Source organism: Mastacembelus armatus, chromosome 18 (assembly GCF_900324485.2).
Source record: "Mastacembelus armatus chromosome 18, fMasArm1.2, whole genome shotgun sequence".
NCBI lineage: Eukaryota > Metazoa > Chordata > Actinopteri > Synbranchiformes > Mastacembelidae > Mastacembelus > Mastacembelus armatus.
This window is the reverse complement of record NC_046650.1, coordinates 7,992,179-8,010,390: the sequence shown is the minus strand read 5'-3', so window position 1 is coordinate 8,010,390 and position 18,212 is coordinate 7,992,179. Positions and strand designations below refer to the sequence as shown.

The 18,212-nt window shown below is 38.5% G+C and overlaps 3 protein-coding genes across 6 annotated transcripts; 1 reads left to right on the top strand and 2 right to left on the bottom strand.

The window, feature by feature from the left end:
* Positions 1-274: 274 nt before the first annotated feature.
* On the bottom strand, positions 275-7,333 carry LOC113125469 (probable E3 ubiquitin-protein ligase TRIML1). Its single transcript, XM_026298942.1, has 16 exons — positions 6,965-7,333; positions 5,568-5,709; positions 5,192-5,420; positions 4,879-4,890; positions 4,451-4,668; positions 4,190-4,294; positions 3,578-3,673; positions 2,935-3,168; positions 2,661-2,808; positions 2,360-2,407; positions 2,222-2,248; positions 2,043-2,107; positions 1,746-1,856; positions 1,344-1,462; positions 658-754; positions 275-522 (listed from the first exon to the last, which is right to left on the bottom strand). The coding sequence occupies exons 2-16, from the start codon at positions 5,706-5,708 to the stop codon at positions 370-372; spliced, it is 1,803 nt and encodes a 600-aa protein (XP_026154727.1). The 5' UTR covers position 5,709; positions 6,965-7,333; the 3' UTR covers positions 275-369.
* Positions 7,334-8,425: 1,092 nt separating this feature from the next.
* Positions 8,426-10,010, top strand: LOC113125161 (type-2 ice-structuring protein-like). Its single transcript, XM_026298485.2, is given in 6 exon segments — positions 8,426-8,526; positions 8,679-8,788; positions 8,895-9,029; positions 9,114-9,219; positions 9,311-9,366; positions 9,368-10,010. Coding segments are annotated over 6 exon segments (495 nt in total). The 5' UTR covers positions 8,426-8,465; the 3' UTR covers positions 9,395-10,010.
* A 415-nt stretch (positions 10,011-10,425) lies between these two features.
* On the bottom strand, positions 10,426-18,168 carry LOC113125159 (circularly permutated Ras protein 1). 4 transcript variants are annotated; one of them, XM_026298478.2, is made up of 19 exons: positions 18,086-18,168; positions 16,664-16,715; positions 16,285-16,341; positions 15,644-15,775; positions 15,455-15,541; positions 15,293-15,372; positions 14,897-15,094; positions 14,735-14,779; positions 14,528-14,617; positions 14,221-14,372; positions 14,063-14,144; positions 13,502-13,629; positions 13,210-13,294; positions 12,662-12,768; positions 12,332-12,444; positions 12,126-12,237; positions 11,788-11,928; positions 11,128-11,221; positions 10,426-10,895 (listed from the first exon to the last, which is right to left on the bottom strand). In XM_026298478.2, exons 2-19 carry the CDS (start codon positions 16,713-16,715, stop codon positions 10,764-10,766), a joined length of 1,887 nt encoding a protein of 628 aa, XP_026154263.1. In that variant the 5' UTR covers positions 18,086-18,168; the 3' UTR covers positions 10,426-10,763. The 4 variants fall into 4 exon arrangements, with proteins under 4 accessions (XP_026154263.1, XP_026154264.1, XP_026154265.1 ...); XM_026298479.2 differs by lacking the exon at positions 18,086-18,168 and adding an exon at positions 17,050-18,057; XM_026298480.2 differs by lacking the exon at positions 18,086-18,168 and adding an exon at positions 16,863-16,884.
* Positions 18,169-18,212: the final 44 nt, after the last annotated feature.

Genomic DNA, 18,212 nt, shown 5'->3' with positions numbered 1-18,212 from the left:
CATCCTAAAATACTACATACAGTATCAGTTACATGAATATACATCTTAGTCAAATGACATTTATTAGCATTGTATATTTTTGTAGTAAAAATATATTTTTTAAAATATGAAAAATAATCAAAATGTACAGCTCTATTGATATGCTTATTTTAGCTTCAAATTAACTATAGAGTTATAAGAGCTATATCAATCTTCAGAGCAGGAAATGTCATTGTTTAAAATAACAAGTGAATCATTTAAAGCACTTTACATGTTTAACCTGTAAGAATAAACTATTAACAGTCAAACATCTGCCAAAAGGATTTTTACAAGAATAGATGCACCAATATCAAAAAGTGAAGAAGAAATAAATAACATTCAGGTGTTCTGTCAGTCTGTGATGGTTACTGGCGTGATTATCAGTGGCCCGTCGTTCTTTCCTGATTTATTTGTACTAGGGCTGAAGAAAGGGTAGATGCACTCGGTGAAGGTGTCATTGAAAGTGTAGATGTGGATTTTAGCCTCAACGTTGTAGAAAGATACCTGTGGAGCCACGAGAAAAAGGAAGACATAAAGTGTTCAGAGCCAGTGAAAAAGGTGAATGAAAGAACCTAAAAGAGACTGGTGATCTTGAAGGAGTCAAGTTATCTAAAATATACAGTATGTCCCATACTGCACCTGTCCTTTCTCAAAGTCCACAAATATCCCAATCTTATGTGGGTGGAGGTTGAGATAGACGTCTTTAGAGCTTTCGGTGGGAAAGGTATATTTATTCCTAAGGAGTGGAATGAGAGGGAGGAATATAGTAAACATAACCTAAAAAACATTTCTCTAATGTATTATTTGATATTTGTCTATACTCTATTAAAATCATCCTGCTAACTCCAGAACTTAGATGACAAGGATTTTCCAAAATAAAGGAATCTATTATTTGGCAAGAAAACAAATGACAGCAAGATGACAATACAATTAAAGATGCTTGTATTGATTTATTTGGCCACATGGGAGCAGCACAACTAAACTGTGAAAATCAACATACAAGACTGACCTCACACAGTCAAATCAGTTTTTGCACATCACATTTTAGCAAATGTCTGAAAATGTTATTCAAGTAAGGTAAAAAATATTGATGGGTGCTTAAGTGTAAATAAATATGAACTTCAAAATGAAACATCTCATTTTCAATTTCCACAGCTGCCCTGTTAAAGTTATGACAGATAATCTAAAACCAATGTGCATCTGAATCTTTGCATCTTTTTTCTCTTTATAGACTTAGAACTGTCAAATGCATGTTACTAAACAAGTGTATTAATGTAGCATTTCATATTTTGTATCATTAACCTGAGACTTATGGCAAAACTCACTTGTCCCTCAGACTGAGAAACCAGTATCCGTTGCTTGGTGTAGCTTCAATCTTCCCCTTCCTACTGACTGATTGTCTGGCAACCCCCAGGTCCCAGTCTGTCTTCCCACTAACCTCCACCTATTTATTCATAGGAAGTACGACATAATATTACAATCAAATGCACAACCTGAAAGTGAAACGTTTAGAGAGGTTGTTTTTTGCTCATGTTTTTATTTTCATGATCACATGATAAAATCTACTTTTGATTGAACTCTTCTTTTCCAAAGATGACAAAAGCAATTATATAAATTAATAAAAACAAATGTCATAATATTAATTTTTACTATACCTATATTGCATATATTTAATAGGTATACATGTCTTATAAAATAAATAAACAAGACAATATTCTCCATATTACCTCCCAGTAATGTCTCCCAGAGGATATCGCCTCTCTCCCCAGAACACAGATGACTTTGTCAAACCTCTCCGGATTGGCTGGAAGCATCTGGTGTCGATCTCCACACCTCACCTACAGAAAGACAGTTCATACTGAAATACACAACACACCTATACACAAGGCCATTAAGGCACTCTGCCCTCTGCCACCCACACGCATGCAGTATAATGCAGAAAAATAATAATGCAACATTACATGGTATAGAATGAATTAATGATGTATCATTAAGTGGTGTAATAATTTAAATAGGCGTCTCACACTTTTCATGTCCACTGACAGGATCAGCCTGGGATGAGCAGTGTTGGAGTCCAGCGTTACATCCACTGCATTGAAGGAAGATTTTAGATTTAGTCCTGTTTTAAACCTGCGAGATGATTATGATGCTGCTGCTCATAATAATATTTTCACCATATTCAGTCTTTGTCAGTTCTACATACGTGCATACTCCTGTACCCTCTTCATCCCTACAGAAGAGCAGAAATATTTTTGCAAATGTAGATGAATGGCAGGTATCAGTCGCTGGTTTATGTACAGTATAGACCTTTATCTGTGGTGGGGTGGGAGTGGACACTTACTGGGCTGTGTTCGGACTGGACTGAGATCCATTACTGAGACAGGAAAACCTGGAGAGGAAGAAGGAGGCATGAATCAGGAGCTAAACACCTGTCTGCCTTAATTCATTACAACTTGAAGAAACTTTAATGTCATTTTAGTTATAATGAACTGAGGGATTACAGAGATACTGTGTTTAGCACAAGGACACCTCAGTATCTGTGCTGTCGCCTTCATAAAAAAAGATAGTAAGTATCAGTACCAGGCAAATCTCTTTATTGTTGCCTTTGGAAAACCAGCTCATGGGTTTTTGAAGTCACTGACCTGTTTCTGCAATGTTTTTGAGTTCATCCTGGAAGCTCTCCAGTAGAGCTGTCAGTGACCTATAGACGGTCTCTGTTCCCAGCTCAGAGTTCAGTGACACCCCAGTCCAGTCTTTGGCAGGTGGAGGATTCAGGAAGGTGGGGAATGTCTGGAAAAAGAAGTGGAAATAAATAAAAGGATTTCAAACAACCCAGAAATTAGTCCAACACAGGTTTTCAACACTATTTGCTCTGTGTTAGTGTGTCGTCATATCAAACCACAGATTCTCACCAACCTTGACACAGTGCATGTGGTCGTCTGACTGGGAGAGCTGGGAAAGGGCAGTCTCTCTCATCCGCAGCTCTTCGACCTCCAGCTCCAGCTGACGTATCATGGCATTGGCCTGGTGCTCGGCCGCACTCTTGCTCATTTCCATGACGTCCATCAGCTCTGCCTGGGAACGCTCGATGGCAGACATCAGTGCAGAGAACAGGCGAATGCTGCCTGCTGTTTCTCGCTCCACCGTCACCTGAGGAGTTATGTTTTCCAAACACTTGCTAAAGTTGAGTTAAACTCTGGAAATCTTGATAAAACTTTTAAAATGATGAAGGTTTGGAAAACACACCAAATCTAGGAATCCTGAAAAGTCATGAATACAATTTGGGTAAAGGCCAAATGGGATATTTTTTTTAACAAATACCCAAATAATGATGTAATAAAACAGAAAATTATGGTCAAAATGTAAAAGGTGGTAAATAAAGTTCAGGTAAAATCCTGAAAACTAAAGCACAGCTATGTATGTCGGTAAATAACAACCCAGTCATTAAGTCAGGCCATAGGAAACCTAAAATGGTTGGTTGCTGACAAAGGGATGATGGGAAAATTTACAGGTTTTACCATGTGACTTTGGCATTTGCAGGAGAGTGTGTTTTACCCACCTCCACCTCGGTCACTGCCATTCTGATCTCTTCGATCTTCCTCACTCTCTGCCTGATCATTTCTTGGATCTCCTGCTCCGACACTCGCAGCTGTGCCTGCATGCACACATTTGTACATCTATTACTGTGAGGACAATGACTGACACAATGCATTGCTTATGTTTGGTCAACTGACCCACACACACGTTTACCATTCTCCCAGTGCTTGATAGATTTAACCAGTAACTGTACTAGATAATAATCAGATTGGAGATAGAACCAGCCAAAGTGAGTCAGTGATACTGAAATTAAATTATTCATTGTAAACTAGTAGTTTTTCTACAAAATACAATCATTATATCCTTGAATAGAATTTTTTCTGTGCTGAGGCTTTAGACATAAATTTAAAACCATTTTCTAAGCACCAGTACTGATTGCTTTGTGTCTCTCTACCCTCCCTGGCTCATTTCCAAACATGAGTAACCTCTTGCTATCACATCGGCCATCACTTTTGCATCACAATCGAGGCCTTGTTGTTGTTTGTCCTGTTATTTGGTTGGAACAAAGAAACCAAAAGGAGTAAACTCCACAGAGTCTGAGTGATTCAGTCCTTTCTCTCTTTCGTTTTCCTACCATGGTTTCCATCCATTCATCTTCGACCGTAACCATGTCATGATCCTGATGATCCTCGGTCGCACAGTCAGGACAGATACACACTTGGTCAGTCCTACAATAAATCTAAATAATAATAATAATATGATAAATAAAATAAACAAAATAAACCATATTTTTATTATAACTCCATTAGTTGTAAAGTAGCTAATCTCAAATCCATTTTAAAAAAGTGAAGAAACTATTTATATTTGTTTATAATGTAGGTATGAAGTATTTTACCAGTATTCCCCTGTTGTGGATATCACAGACAGGGAGGATGTGACTACTTGCAGCCCCGCTCAGAGTGAACCTCCTCCGGCTGGAGGGGCGGAAGAAAGGAGGAGGAGGAGGAGGAGGAGGATCAAAGTTGTGGCTCATGGCAGCAATTGGACTGTGGTTCGGTACTGAAGAGGCCAATAAGGTCGTGACTTCTGGAGACAATGCCTGGTTGGAGTCACCTTTCAAAACCGAAAACCAAGCAATCTGAAGCGTGATCAGACTAAATAAGTGTAATGTAAAACAATCAAATAGAAGGAACACCTTCTCAGTGCTGTTAACACGGCTGCAGAAAAAATGCTGCTGGGGAACACAGATGTGTCATCTGCAAAATGTGCAGTTACACAGATTTCAAACTCCTTTGTCAGCTGTGTATGATAAATGACTATGGCTTTCTAAAGCAGCTTACAACAGAGTCATGGTGGCTGTCAACATGATTTACAGTGTGTGCATTTTTAGCATTGCACACATTTCTTTGGCGTGCACTTTCCACCAAAGCAACTTCAACTAAGTGCATTGCCTAAAAAATGTGACTGTATCTCTCTGAGGCAAACAAGAAAGACCATAGTCAGTGGTACAATCTTTTTTCATCAATCAGCTGCCAAAAAATACCCAGTGCTGCGTTTTGTCTAACATCCTGAATCATATTGGTCTAACTCTTGTAGAGAACACATCATGCTGTTTTCTCTTGGAGCTGAGCCTCACAGGTTAGTGCAGTGTGTGGCTTTGTCAGAGGTTCATGCAGCTTCTTCTTTAACTCATCGAATACGCCACATGGTAGAGCACCACCACCTCTTCTTCCCTGCTTCGCCCTCTCCACTGATCCTCCACCTTGCGTGGATCTGAACTGCTCGGTGATCTCTCGGAGCGTCCTGTTGATATGGAGGTCCGGTCGCTTCTGGAAGGTTTTCTTACAAAGGGGACACTGGAAAACCTGAGGGAGGGGGGATGGATAAAGAGGAGAGGAGGAAATGAAAAAAAAAAAAAACAAGCATAGGAGAAAATTGCAGGTGAAGAACAGAAGGAATGATGGGAAGTCTATCACTTACACCAACATTTACTCATGTCAAGACTCACGCACCTTCAGTCCGTCCCAGTATTTGCTGATGCAGGCCATGCAGAAGCTGTGGCCGCACGGCGTGGTCGAAGGGTTCGTGAACACCTCGAGGCATATGCAGCACTGGAACTGCTCGTCAGACAAAAAACTACCATATAAAGACATCCTGTGCAAAGAAAAGAAAGACACAAATATATAGTTCAGTCAAGGATGTACTCTATTAGTGTTAGCTGACCACCAATGTTGACACACAATGACTGTCAGAACACTTTGTTTCACAGAATACAGATGGCCAGCAAGTAACTTTAGCTTTAGTGACTTCGACCCTACATGGCCTACATGCCCCCAAAATGAGTCATTGTGGATGGCCTGTGGTGGGTGATTCTTCTAGACTTTTTAAACAAGTATGTCACAGAGATCTTCTCAGGACTGACCATATCCTGCTAAAAAAATGATTATTCTGTACCTCTGGTACTTCTGTACATACCAATAAGTATGGTTGTACATACTTATGAGGGGGGGACAAATCGTTTTTAATTTTAATAAGCTGACATTTACTTTAGCCTCAAACCAAAAGCAGCAATAAACTTTTCTATATTAATACATGGAATAGTAAAACTGCTGATGCTATGAAATCTGTTTGGTTGATTTTTAAGATGATTGTGTGGGTAAGCTGCAAGAACATATAAAAATTCAATAAAAAAAAAAAATTAAAAAAAAACTAGAGCAAAGGTTAACATGAACCTGACGATGGGAAAGATGAAGTTTGGAGATAATAGCCCTTGTACAATACACGCATATTTCAGATGCCACTAAAAATCAGACCATGACCATGAGAAGATTTTAGGAATGAAGTGGGACAACGTTCTGACTTGTATTATCACCAACAATACAACACACAGACTTTTAAAGTACTAGAAAACAGAAGCATCTTGTACACTGGTGCTGGGCAGTTTGATCTTTAATATGCAGCTATATTTTCATTAATGTAAGTTTACTCTGGCTGCTTCTTTCCCAAGCCACCGCTCTATTCATGACTCTAAATCTTTCTGGAGCTTTGTTGATCTTTGAGTTTATTACCCTGAAAAGAAATGACGCTTTAAAAATAAAAGCATTCTCCTGGTTCAGTGAGACAGTGGTGATTATAGGAGTGGCAAACACATTTGATGAGGAGCTGAAATGATGAAACAATTAATTACTTAGTCAGCTGAGGCAAAACTAATTTCCCCCTTTTTTTAAGCACAAAGCTAATATTCTGTGATACTGAAATATAAGATTTTACTGCATTTCCATATTTTTATATTAATGTAAGTATAATAACTTTCAGCTTTGGACCATTGGTCAAACCAAACAAAGTATTTTGCACCCTGTGATATTTCAAAAAAGGTTTAAACATGAAATAAGAGGGTAAAAGCAGATACCTTTGTGCAGGTGAGATGGTTGATGTTAAAGCTCCAAAGGCGAGTTGTTTCTCGGTCTTTAGAAGTCGGATCTTGATTAGTAATGAAGTGTGTCTCCTTCTCAGGACAGGCTGGGAAATATGAAGGAGACTGTGTGCATGTCTGTGTAACACTTGCTATTTTCCTCTTCCTTGTAAAAGAAAGTCATACCACACCCACACAGGTAAATGTGTTTTTTTAATAAATCTGGCAGGACAGGTTAAGGTGGGACAATGACAGAAATACACAAAGTAGGTGACATGTCCCAAGCCTGTAGTCTCTAGCTACAGTACATGACTATTTCTTCATTATATATCACTACACAGTATATTACAGCTGCTCTAATGAATAATTTCATATTAACAATGTGAGCCACCATTGAACCTAACTCCAATATGCATCTCTTTGGACTGTGAGAGAAAACCCACACAGACAGAGGAGAACATGCAAAGTCCACACAGAAAGACCCCAGGTTCAAGCAGGATTCAAACCCAGAACCTTCTTGCTGTAAAGCGACAGTACTAACCACTTATATCTGTGCCACCTAACATAATTCATAAACTCATTACTTAGGTTTTAATGTAAAAGCATAAAGGCTGCAGTTATTTAATGCACAATTCCATATATGTTATTTCATAGTTTTGCTATGTTCAGTATTGTGCTTACTTGTATTAAATACTTGTATACACAGTATTCTCACAACTGTAACCCTGGTTCTTCACTACTTTTTTCTGATAAAGAAAAGTGTGAATTCAAGAAAGAAGTAGATAAGGTATTGCATAACAACGGTGGCTCGATCTTTGCCGCAGAATTTTTACTGTGTCACCAGGGCCTCATGTGTAGCATGCAGACAGCAGAAAGGTTTTTTTTTTGTTGTTCTTCAAAGCTAAATTAATGTTTATCTAATGTTTATCTATTGCTGCAAAAGCAATCCTTCCTGAATTTGAATAGCGATTTTAATGTTGAGAAATCGATAAAGTCCACCTTCACAACAGTGAGTAAATGCATGATAAAACAGGCCAAGAAATGAAATGAAATATGCAAAAGATTTCACTTAAGGCAAATAAAGAAAATAAAGATATTTTTCTACACTGACAAAACAAAAATAAAGTAGTAATAAAATAGGAGTTGGGTATCACACGAAAAAAGCCATGAAGAGATTGTTTTTATCAGCAATAAGCAATAAGTCAATTTGTAAAATGACCTGCAACATTTTCCAAAGTGTGAATTAAAAGTAGCCTCAGTAATAACAATTAAGAAAAGATGAAAAGAAAACACAATGCATATAATAACTAGTCATTGTATTTAGTACCTTAATACAGGAAGGCCAAAACCACAGTCAAAGGTCACAGGCTGACACTGATAAAGAAGTGAACAATTATGCAGCTGTTTTTTTCTTTCCTCTCTCCACCTCTTCTGCTTCTGCACTTGTGTTTCCTCACTGAAGGTGGTTAGTTTCTTCAGTATCTTTATCCCTGCCAACATGAAGACACTGAGTGGGTTTGTACTGCTTTGTGCCATGATGACTTTGACCAGCGCTGTTGGTAAGTGTCTCAATACTGTCAGTTCATTTGTGCATGTATGATGTGCACAGGTCATAAGTAGTGTAGCATGGAGACAAAAGAAGTTGAAGCTTCATCAAACACGATGGCTAATCTCAAAACAGTGCCTTTCTTTCTTCTCTATTTGCCTTCAGAAAAGAGTCACCTGTCGAAGCGGTCAGTCACTTGTCCCCCTGCTTGGACTCAGATCAGTGGTCGCTGTTTTAAATATGTCCCAGCTTTGCTCCCTTGGGCTCAAGCTGAGGTGATCAGGATCATTCAGATCTAGTGTTCAATGATTGTTTTGTTGTTGGTTTTTTTTTTTTTTGCCTTCTGTAACTTGTAGCAATATCACTTTACCTTCACTTTAGAAAAACTGTCAGTCCATGGGTGCAAACCTTGCATCTGTGCACAGCGCTGACGAGTATCATAACATCCAGATGCTGATTGCAAAGATCACACACGGGTTTGGAACGACTTGGCTTGGAGGCTCGGACTGCCAGAAGGTATGTTATCTTTTGCTTCAATCCTTCAAATATTATTGATTTTTTTTATACATACAGTTTTCAATTATCTTTTTATCTTTTTAGACGGGTATTTGGTTGTGGAGCGACGGCACACGTTTCAACTACCGGCACTGTGGAAAATTTGACAACTTCTTTTGGAATCAGCACTGTCTACAAATGAATTATGGAGGTAAACCATTGAGACTAATTATTTGTCATCGAACAATTTAAGGTTTTGATTTGTTTGCATTTACTTACTTGTGCGATTCTGGTACTTACAGGTAACAAGTGCTGGGATGATTTACAGTGTCGCTCTAAACGCCCATCTGTCTGTGCCAAAAAACCTTAGTGACTGCTCGGGCTGACACGGAGGCAGAAAGCTCCTAAAGAAAGCACAAACACTGGTAGAGGCATCCTCTGTCTTCAGGGTAGTCAGTATCACATGTAACCTAAAGGTTCTGTAACTCATTTCATATCTTTTATATCTCTTTTCTATCACTGCTTAAGGAATTAAGTGAGAAGTAAATACAGGACCCAAGTTGTCTCTTCAGATATGTGTCTTGTGATAAGAGTGGACAGAATGAGTTATGAAAAAATGACTTTTAGCTCACACTTATTACGCAGAGTGTACTGATCTGAAACAAGTTGGTCTGTTAAGTCTGTGTCTGTCTCCTTTTAAGCTCAGATGCTCTACACTGTTTGGTTTTAAATGAAGCTCTTGGATCTACATTATACTTCTGCTCCAGATGTAATTTCTAATAGAAAAGATTAACTTCCTGATGCTACAGCGCTGAAACGTAATATGTACAGTAATTTAAAGATGCAATGTGTAAAATTGTGAGATTGCGAAATGAAACCTACTGAGCAAAATGAAACCTACTGAAAATGGGAGGGTGGAGTACCTCGAGCCAGTGTCTGGTTCGTCTGTTCTGGGCTACTGTAGAAACATGGTTCCTCAACATGACTCCCTCAGTGAAAGGAGACCTGCTCCGTATGTTATTATAAAAGGTTCACTCTAAGATTAAGAAAATGCAAAGGTTGATATTCTCTTATTTACTGTATGAATAGTATATTTCATTTCTGCTAATAAAGCACTCTAAATATTACATATTGAGCCTTTTACTGGTTAATACATAGTGATATGACAACATTACAAGGCAAGAAGTATTTAATGAACTGTTCCCTTTCATGAATTATATTTCCTATAAAACAGAAATACAAGTACTGGCAAACCAAATACGGATTATTTTGGCTAAATTTCTTTACTGCAGTCTAGTCAAAGGTGACACATGACGGAACTTTTTGCTTCCATCTGGCTCAGTCCTGTTTTGTTCGTGTTCCCCATTGATCTGGGAAGTTTCAATCCTGAGTAAAAGCCGACAGCTGAAAACCTGGGTTGTCCAAAGTGTGATGGATTTAATGTGGTAACTGATATTTCATGATATTGCATGTTCATGATATTGCATGTTACAATGCCATGGTAAAATAAAAACAGCACATGGGCTGTCAGATAAAAAAATAAATAAATAATCCACACCATTTACAGTCAGATTATCAGATATAAGCTCACTGTTAAATCATGGTAACATCCATGACAAACAATCTCAGTTATTTCAAGTCAGTTATGCATCAAACCTCCTTATAGTCCCATAGCTACCAATAAAGTTGTGAGCCAATATGGCCAAATATAATAAGTGTCCTTATTTGTGTGGGGACATTTTTTTTTTTTTTTTTTTACATTCCTTCCATAAGTGTTTTTTTCTTCCTCACATTCTTCTGCTTGTTATTTGTGTTGCTGTTATGGTTGCTGACACTGCTGGCTCTCTTCATCTGGTACACCACTTTAGCTGCTTCATCAGAGAGGCTCTGCAGAGGCAAATGTCTGTGTGTCAAACATGTTTTGTGGCAAATAAAACAAAAACTCGGATAGTTTTAGATTATTATGCCCTTTCAAAATAAAACACAATGTTTAGGAGGAACTTTTACAGCTTTTTGATAAATAAATATTTGTATTTCACATTTACTGAAAGACATCTTTTTTCCAAACATTTCTAAATATGACTAAATGCCTTCATTCATAAAATAAATGTTTGTTTACCTGTGATTCTGTGGTGATGTCGTCACAGATCGTTGTCATGGTGTCCATCCAGTTGCCATAGATACTCTCTTCCTTTTGGATTGGCCTGTGCATACTGTGCGAACAGGAAAGACGAAGTGTGTTAGCGATAACAAAAAGATTTTCAATACACACAGTCACACACAAAACACATTTAACCATCAGAACTAATACAAATAGTTTGCTTACAAATGTTAAAAATAAACCTTAACCTAAATTAAAAAATTTTTTTTTTTTTTAAACAAATTATAAGTTCAAAGTAACCTGCTAAAGTTGTGCTTTGGAAATGTGGCTCTGCACATGCACACACCCACACACATACTGAGTCATACTGTCCATATAGACAAAGAATACAACAAAGATAACGGTCACACACTGCAAGGATATATGCAACATCCATCTGAAAAGAAGTTTCTAGTTAAACTGAAATGAAAAATGTGAACACAAAATGCAAAAGCAGGCTCAATTCTCAACACAATCTGAAATAAAGTAAGAACAATAGCCATATTATTTGTTATTGCATGCATGATATGGATACATTTTTTATTTATGATCTTAATCTTGTGCTTAAATTAGAAAGAAAGTCTGTCTACCATATCTGGTTCAGAGGACCAATGGAGTTGAAAGGTCAGATGCTCGTACCTGATTTGTTTAAGCAGGTCTTGCTGTGCTTTTAGTTGCTCCTGTGCTTCCTGGACTCGGCCCTCCATGGTTAAACTGGCACAGAGCTGAGCACAGTGAACACCAAGCACTGCCACATTGAGGTTGTCGGCCAAAATCCGACTTCAGACAGACACATGAGATGAGAAACAGACAAACCAACACCGCAGATCACATTCTCGACACTCAAATAACTCACATGTGCTTTTTATTGCATTGTAATGGATTAGTTTGACTTACTCTGATTAATGTAAATACACATGACTCAGAATTGAACACAGAAGTAGCGTTAATTCACTTTCCAGCCCTAGAGATTTTACCTGCAGGTAGCTATTGGTCTCCGTTCAGTAATGATGCGAGTGACTCTCTGCTGGTCTCTGGTTTTGAAGCTGAGCTGAAGTTGGAACGGAAGCGTCGCCTTCTGGAGAAAAACTGACACAGATGCACAAAATATTTTTTATTAGGTGTCCGTGTGGTCCACAGAATGCTGTAAACTTCATTTTGTGAGCACAACACCGGGTCTTACAATCCTTAAACTCTGGTTGGACAGAGAACTGAAATGTGATCTCCAGTCCCTTGGTGACATTCCCTATCTCTCTCACCACTTTGTGATTGTTTTCATCCTCATAGGGGAAAAACCTGCAGAGAAAAAGAGGCAAGAAATTAAAAAAAAAATCACTAAAAAGGAGCTATACTTCTAAAGTATGCATGCAAAAAACATAAAGGAGATAAATAAATTGATATGAGAGCTGTAAAAGGGAAAAATTAGCATTTTGATGTCTAGTCTTGTTGCTGGTAGACTTATAACGACCTGAACATTTCCGTTACTGAATTACTGGTGTCAGTTACAACTCACACTCCATCAGAAGCGAGCAGTTTTGCTGTGACTCCTGTTGCGAGGACGTTGTCCATGGAGGCTGACTGGATCTCTGTTGCTACGTTGCCCATGTTGATAATGTTGACCTGTGAGGTTGAGGGAGCAAAAATTTATAAAGTGAGGAAAACTGAGTTTATTTATCTGAACCCCTGAAGTACACACTCATATCCTTTTAAACACAATGCCAAATATAAGTATTATAAACACGACTAAAAGTCTAGAGCCAAGCTAGTGACTCTCTAAATCCTATTGTATAACGTTTTTATTTGCATACCTACTATGGTTAAAATGTGTAAGTAGGTGTGGTTTTGTAAATGTCACCAGTAATGGAAAGTATTGGTAGTTTATTTGTTAAACATACAAAACCACCTATACATTTTTTTTAGGCAGCCATTCACCCAGTACAGACCCTTCTGGCAACTTGTTTCTAAAATATTAATTATTGCTAGTGCCTGTTTCTGTGCCTGTAGTTTGGCAATAGTTAAAGTCAAGTAACATTTACCTCTTCATGAGCAGATTTAACTCACCCTTCCTCCAGTAGTGTCTGCCAGTCTCCCTATGTCAGCCAAGCAACACTCTGTACCTTCAAAAGTCATTACTGATATTATGACTCTGAGAGAGGAGAAGAAAGATCATATATTTAATTTTAAGTTTAAAAATATTTTGTAAAATAACTTTCCATTTAATTAAGTTGCACAGTAATATGCACTTGGTCAAAGCCAAGCTAAATGCATGGATGGTAACGACTAAAATGTCCTTTATCACGACAATATGTTCTGTTTATCATAGTATTTTGTGTGTGTCTGTGTGTGTCCTTACCCATTCCCCACAGCCTGTAGAGCCAGCTTTCTGTAGAAATATGAACTGTGGGGAGAAGAGGGCAGAGAGGAAGCTTCATTCATCTCACCCAATCCAATATTGGCTCTGCCGTCAGTGCACAAAATGACCTGTACAAGACAGACGATCAGGAACTCCATTACCCACAAGTCTTTATTCTCTCAGTTGTCAGTTCACAGATTTGGTTTTCAGATAGGTAGCATGTTCAGATGCATAAAATATCTACTCTGTTTTCATATCTCACTAACATGAATGGAAAGTAGCCTGAAAGCTGTAGGCCATCACACTGGAGTTTAGAAACATATCCAAAAACTAAACCACAGCATGCTCTTCAAACTAGATCAACAGCAATGGACAGTGAATATATTTGGAATTAAGGTGCCTAAGCAATGGTGTGTTTTCAATTTCCTTCTCCAACACAGCTCCAATACAAAATGTCATGTTGAATGATGGACATCAGGTTTTGCCCTTTGCCTTAAACGCAACAAAACTGCATTTGAAGGAAATACGCCGGCAATTTGGGGAAAATGCACATTCACTTACCTTTGACCCTGGGTACCTGGATGCCATGGCAACTGAGGCCAACGCTGCAGGACCAAGACATGTGGCCCCATGTTCCCTGAGGCTAGATATATAGAAATATTAAAAATAAAGATTATAGTTCTGTGCCTAAAAATCACGTAACATGCAGCTACACTTACTCTTTGACCGTCTGCATTAATTGGGTGTAGGTCTCAGCAATGCAGTGTGGGATGCTGTACGATGTACCCTTTTCCCATATATGGTCATAGTCAACTAATGCCCAATCCCTGAGAGTGAGAGGAGTACTGGTACCATCACCATATATCACAACCTGTGACACAAAGAAAAATTAGACGACAAGAAGATTAGAGCATCATGGGAATTTGAGTATGATCATGGTAAACAGGAAGCTGTGTGTTTTCATGTTAGTGCTACATGGTGCTGTCTGTCAAAAAGTCTAATTCTTTCTTGAACAGTTTAATCTACCTCATCGTTGAACGTAACCAGGGCCACTCTCCTGTGAGGCGACAGCTGCAGCATGGACGATAGCGTCTTCTGGAGGGCATCCTGGACACCCTGTGATAACAACAAAGCAGCAACAATATTTTATCAAAATACCATCAGGACGTCCACCACTGCATGTCTACATTCACCTTGGTGAATCAAACGAACCCCAACAAATCAATATCTCACCTCTAGTCTGGATATGTGTGTTGAAGATCCACTGCTTGATGTAACCTACAAGGAATTATGACGGAAGATTATTTGCTGTAGTAGTAGATTATGATCTTTACTAAGTAAAGGTGCTTATACACACACACACACACATAGACACAAACACACATATGCACACACCTCTGTAGTGACGCACATGCTACCAGAAATGTCCACACAGAACACGACCAGCGTGTCCTCCAAGTTCTGGTAGTCATCTTCGCTCTGGGTCGGCAGGTACAGGTCGTCACTGCGCACACCTGCACGCTCACCAATACACACTCTGTTCACACCATCGTCTGTGCTGTTTTCACATCCACAAAACTCACACAGCCACACCTGAACAAGAAGAGGAGGGGGTGGGGTTGATTGGATTTTTACTATTCAGTTGTTTTAACCACTGGAAAAAAAAAAAAAAATCATACTTTAAGATTAAAAAAAAGTATGAAAGTCTAAAGAAAAATTAAAAAGGGAAAAGGGAAACAGAATTTAATCAAAAAAGAAAAAAATACATTTGTGAAATAAGTTACCACTCACGTTACTCTGTATTGAACTCAAACATGACAAGGCAGCACTACATTTCCCACAAATCACTGGGCTAGTTTCCATGCCTGTGGCTGATTAGAGACGGAGAAAAGGGGTTTTAAAAAAAGTCAAAGATGGAACAGGTGTGTTAGTTGTGTATGGGTGTCCTCTGACCTTGGCTGATGTCAACCAGCTTTCCAATACTGAGGGAGACGATGTTCACGTTGGCTTTCAACTTGCTTTCTACTCTCAGCTTGTCGACTGATCAAACACGACATAAATGAATGAAACAAAGCAAAATTTATCCCTGCAAAATTCAAGATTACTTTGAGAGAGCAAGGACAAAGAGTGACCAAAACGTACTTCTGGGTGGGACAGGAGGCGGGAGGGACAGTGGACTGAGAGGAGGCAGAGGGAAGGGAAGAGGGGGGAGAGGGAGGGAGGTAGGCCGAGGTTTCCTCCGACGACGAGGGGGCAGCGGTGGAGGAAGTGGACCTGCATGGTAAAAAGCAGAACAAACTATATGCCAATGTTCCAGGTCACCATCCATTTAACCTCTCCTCGAAAACAGCTCATTTCACACTAAAGCTTAGTAATCACACCTGTCAAGCTGCTCCACATGTTGAAACGGTGTACATGGGACTGTAGTAGGACTGTCTGTAGTTTTGACTGTACATTTTCAGTGTTAGCATGCTCACATAGTTTCCATTTCATTTGCTAACTGCATTGTGGAGGGTTGTGAAATGAAATGAAATGAAATTAAACAGCTTTGTTCTCTTTATAGATGACATTTATCTGACAGTCTTATTTCTTTTGTTTTTAATTTCGATGGACTTTCCCTTGCTGAATTGTTATTGCACTTCTCTGTCTCTTGCATTTGCAAGCATGCCCACACACACATGCTTTCCTGTTATTTTGCTGCAATACTCTTGAGACTGTAATGAACATTTCAGACAGAAAAACAACGGTTTATAAATGTTGTGTGTTGTGTGCATGAGAATTACCTTCTTGCTGCTTAGCTACCACTATGTTGTCATATGTGGTCCCAATAAGAGAAACACCTGTGGGTGAGGGGGAAGTCAGTTCTTGAAGACAAGTTTATAGTAATAATTTAAATACACATTATTTTGGTACTTAGTTGCCAAACAATGTCTTTTGTATAAGCTAAACTGATCCTACTCACTCACATCTATCAAGTTCAACAGACATGCTTTTATTTTGAAATAAAGGTAACATGATTTGAGAGTTCAATGTGTCATCACCTGAATGATTAGCTGACATAAACTGTGTAATAATTATCATATATATTAGTATTAATAAATGTACATGAAAGCTTGTGAATATTATGTGATATTTTTAGGAAATAGAATTTTTCACACTCACCTGCTCCATCAGATCCCCAGTTACACACAACATGACTGTAGGCAAACTCCATCTGAAACACATAAAGACATATTTTATTATAATGCCATTTTTACATTACAACAGTTTTTTTTTACATCCTAATATACTCAATGTTCAATCATACAATAAAGTCCTCAAGAATAATCTGACCTAAATAAGCAGTGACTGAAAAAGAGACCTGAAAGGAAAAGACAAAAATCACACTGATCAGCAATATGACAGCAGCAGATTAGCTTCCTGGCATTTGGCAACCAGAGTCTCAATTTGGTTATTTTTTTTTGTTAACAGGTGGCTGAGTAAAACCATGAAAAAAAAAAAAAAAACATTTCCTGTTTGAAAATGCATGAGCTTCATAACAACATGACTTCATTAAGCTAAACACCCAGTGCAGGTCACAAAACGAGGGCACAGCAGTGAGTTCACAGGTTGGAAACATCTGAAGTTTGATGCTGGAGAACCTTATCTGATGGTGAGATTGTGAGTAGATTTAGGCCTCTGAAACTGAAATTACTGCAACTGCAAGGCACATTATAATCAGCTGTCAAAGGCCTCAAACCACTGATTACCCATAAAGTCATCATGAAGTCTGAAACCAACAGGCTGAAGCTCTCACTCTGCTGTTGAACAAATTCAATGATCCCTTGATGCACATAAAATTAAGCATTTGACTAATTATTTTGTCAATAAGCTGAGAGAACAAAGCAGGGGAGACCCTGAATGCAGCAGTGCTAAACGAATGTTTTTAATTGGGTCCTGAGAAATTAATAAAGCACATTTAGGAAATCTGCATATTAAACTGACCAGTTTCAGCCCAAAATACTAAGTTTAACTTTCAAAATGTTAATAAATAAGAATGACAGTATGGTAAATGTGCTTTATTTTCTTGCTGAGAGTTAGATGAGAAGCTCAGCATCACTGTCCTGGGCAAAAAAGCAAATGATCTTCTCCCCAAAAATGTCAACGCATTCTTTAAACACACTAATGTATTAAGAAACAAAACAAAACATAGCCAGTTACAAGTAAATAACCTGTGGTTGTCTCAACGATGACTATCTCTCTCATGCACTCTGCCATACGTCTATATATTGAGCAGTTTGATAAATGTCAGATTGACTCCATTTGGTTTCCCACATCCTGCTCTGCTAGGAAAGACCTCACTTCTTAAGGAAATATGAGTGAATCCCCACATTTGATATACTTTTAAAGCTGTGTGAACTTATACTACATAAAATATATGTAGTATGTTGAGACATTAGTAGCTTTGGTGTCTGGCAGCCCAATCAGGTTTCACAGAAACTCTACCTTCTGACATACACAGGGTATCTCAACTGTGACAGTTAAGATTTTCAGTTTCTCACAGGGAACACACACAAACACATATTACAACAAGAAAAGACTTACCTTGGACTACAACTGAGTACAGTGGTGAACTGAAAGCAAGTACATACGTCTATCGCAGCAGGTTGCCTCTGTGGGCGTGTTCAAAGTCTAAAGTCTAAACACACAACTCTGTGACTTGCGTGTCAGG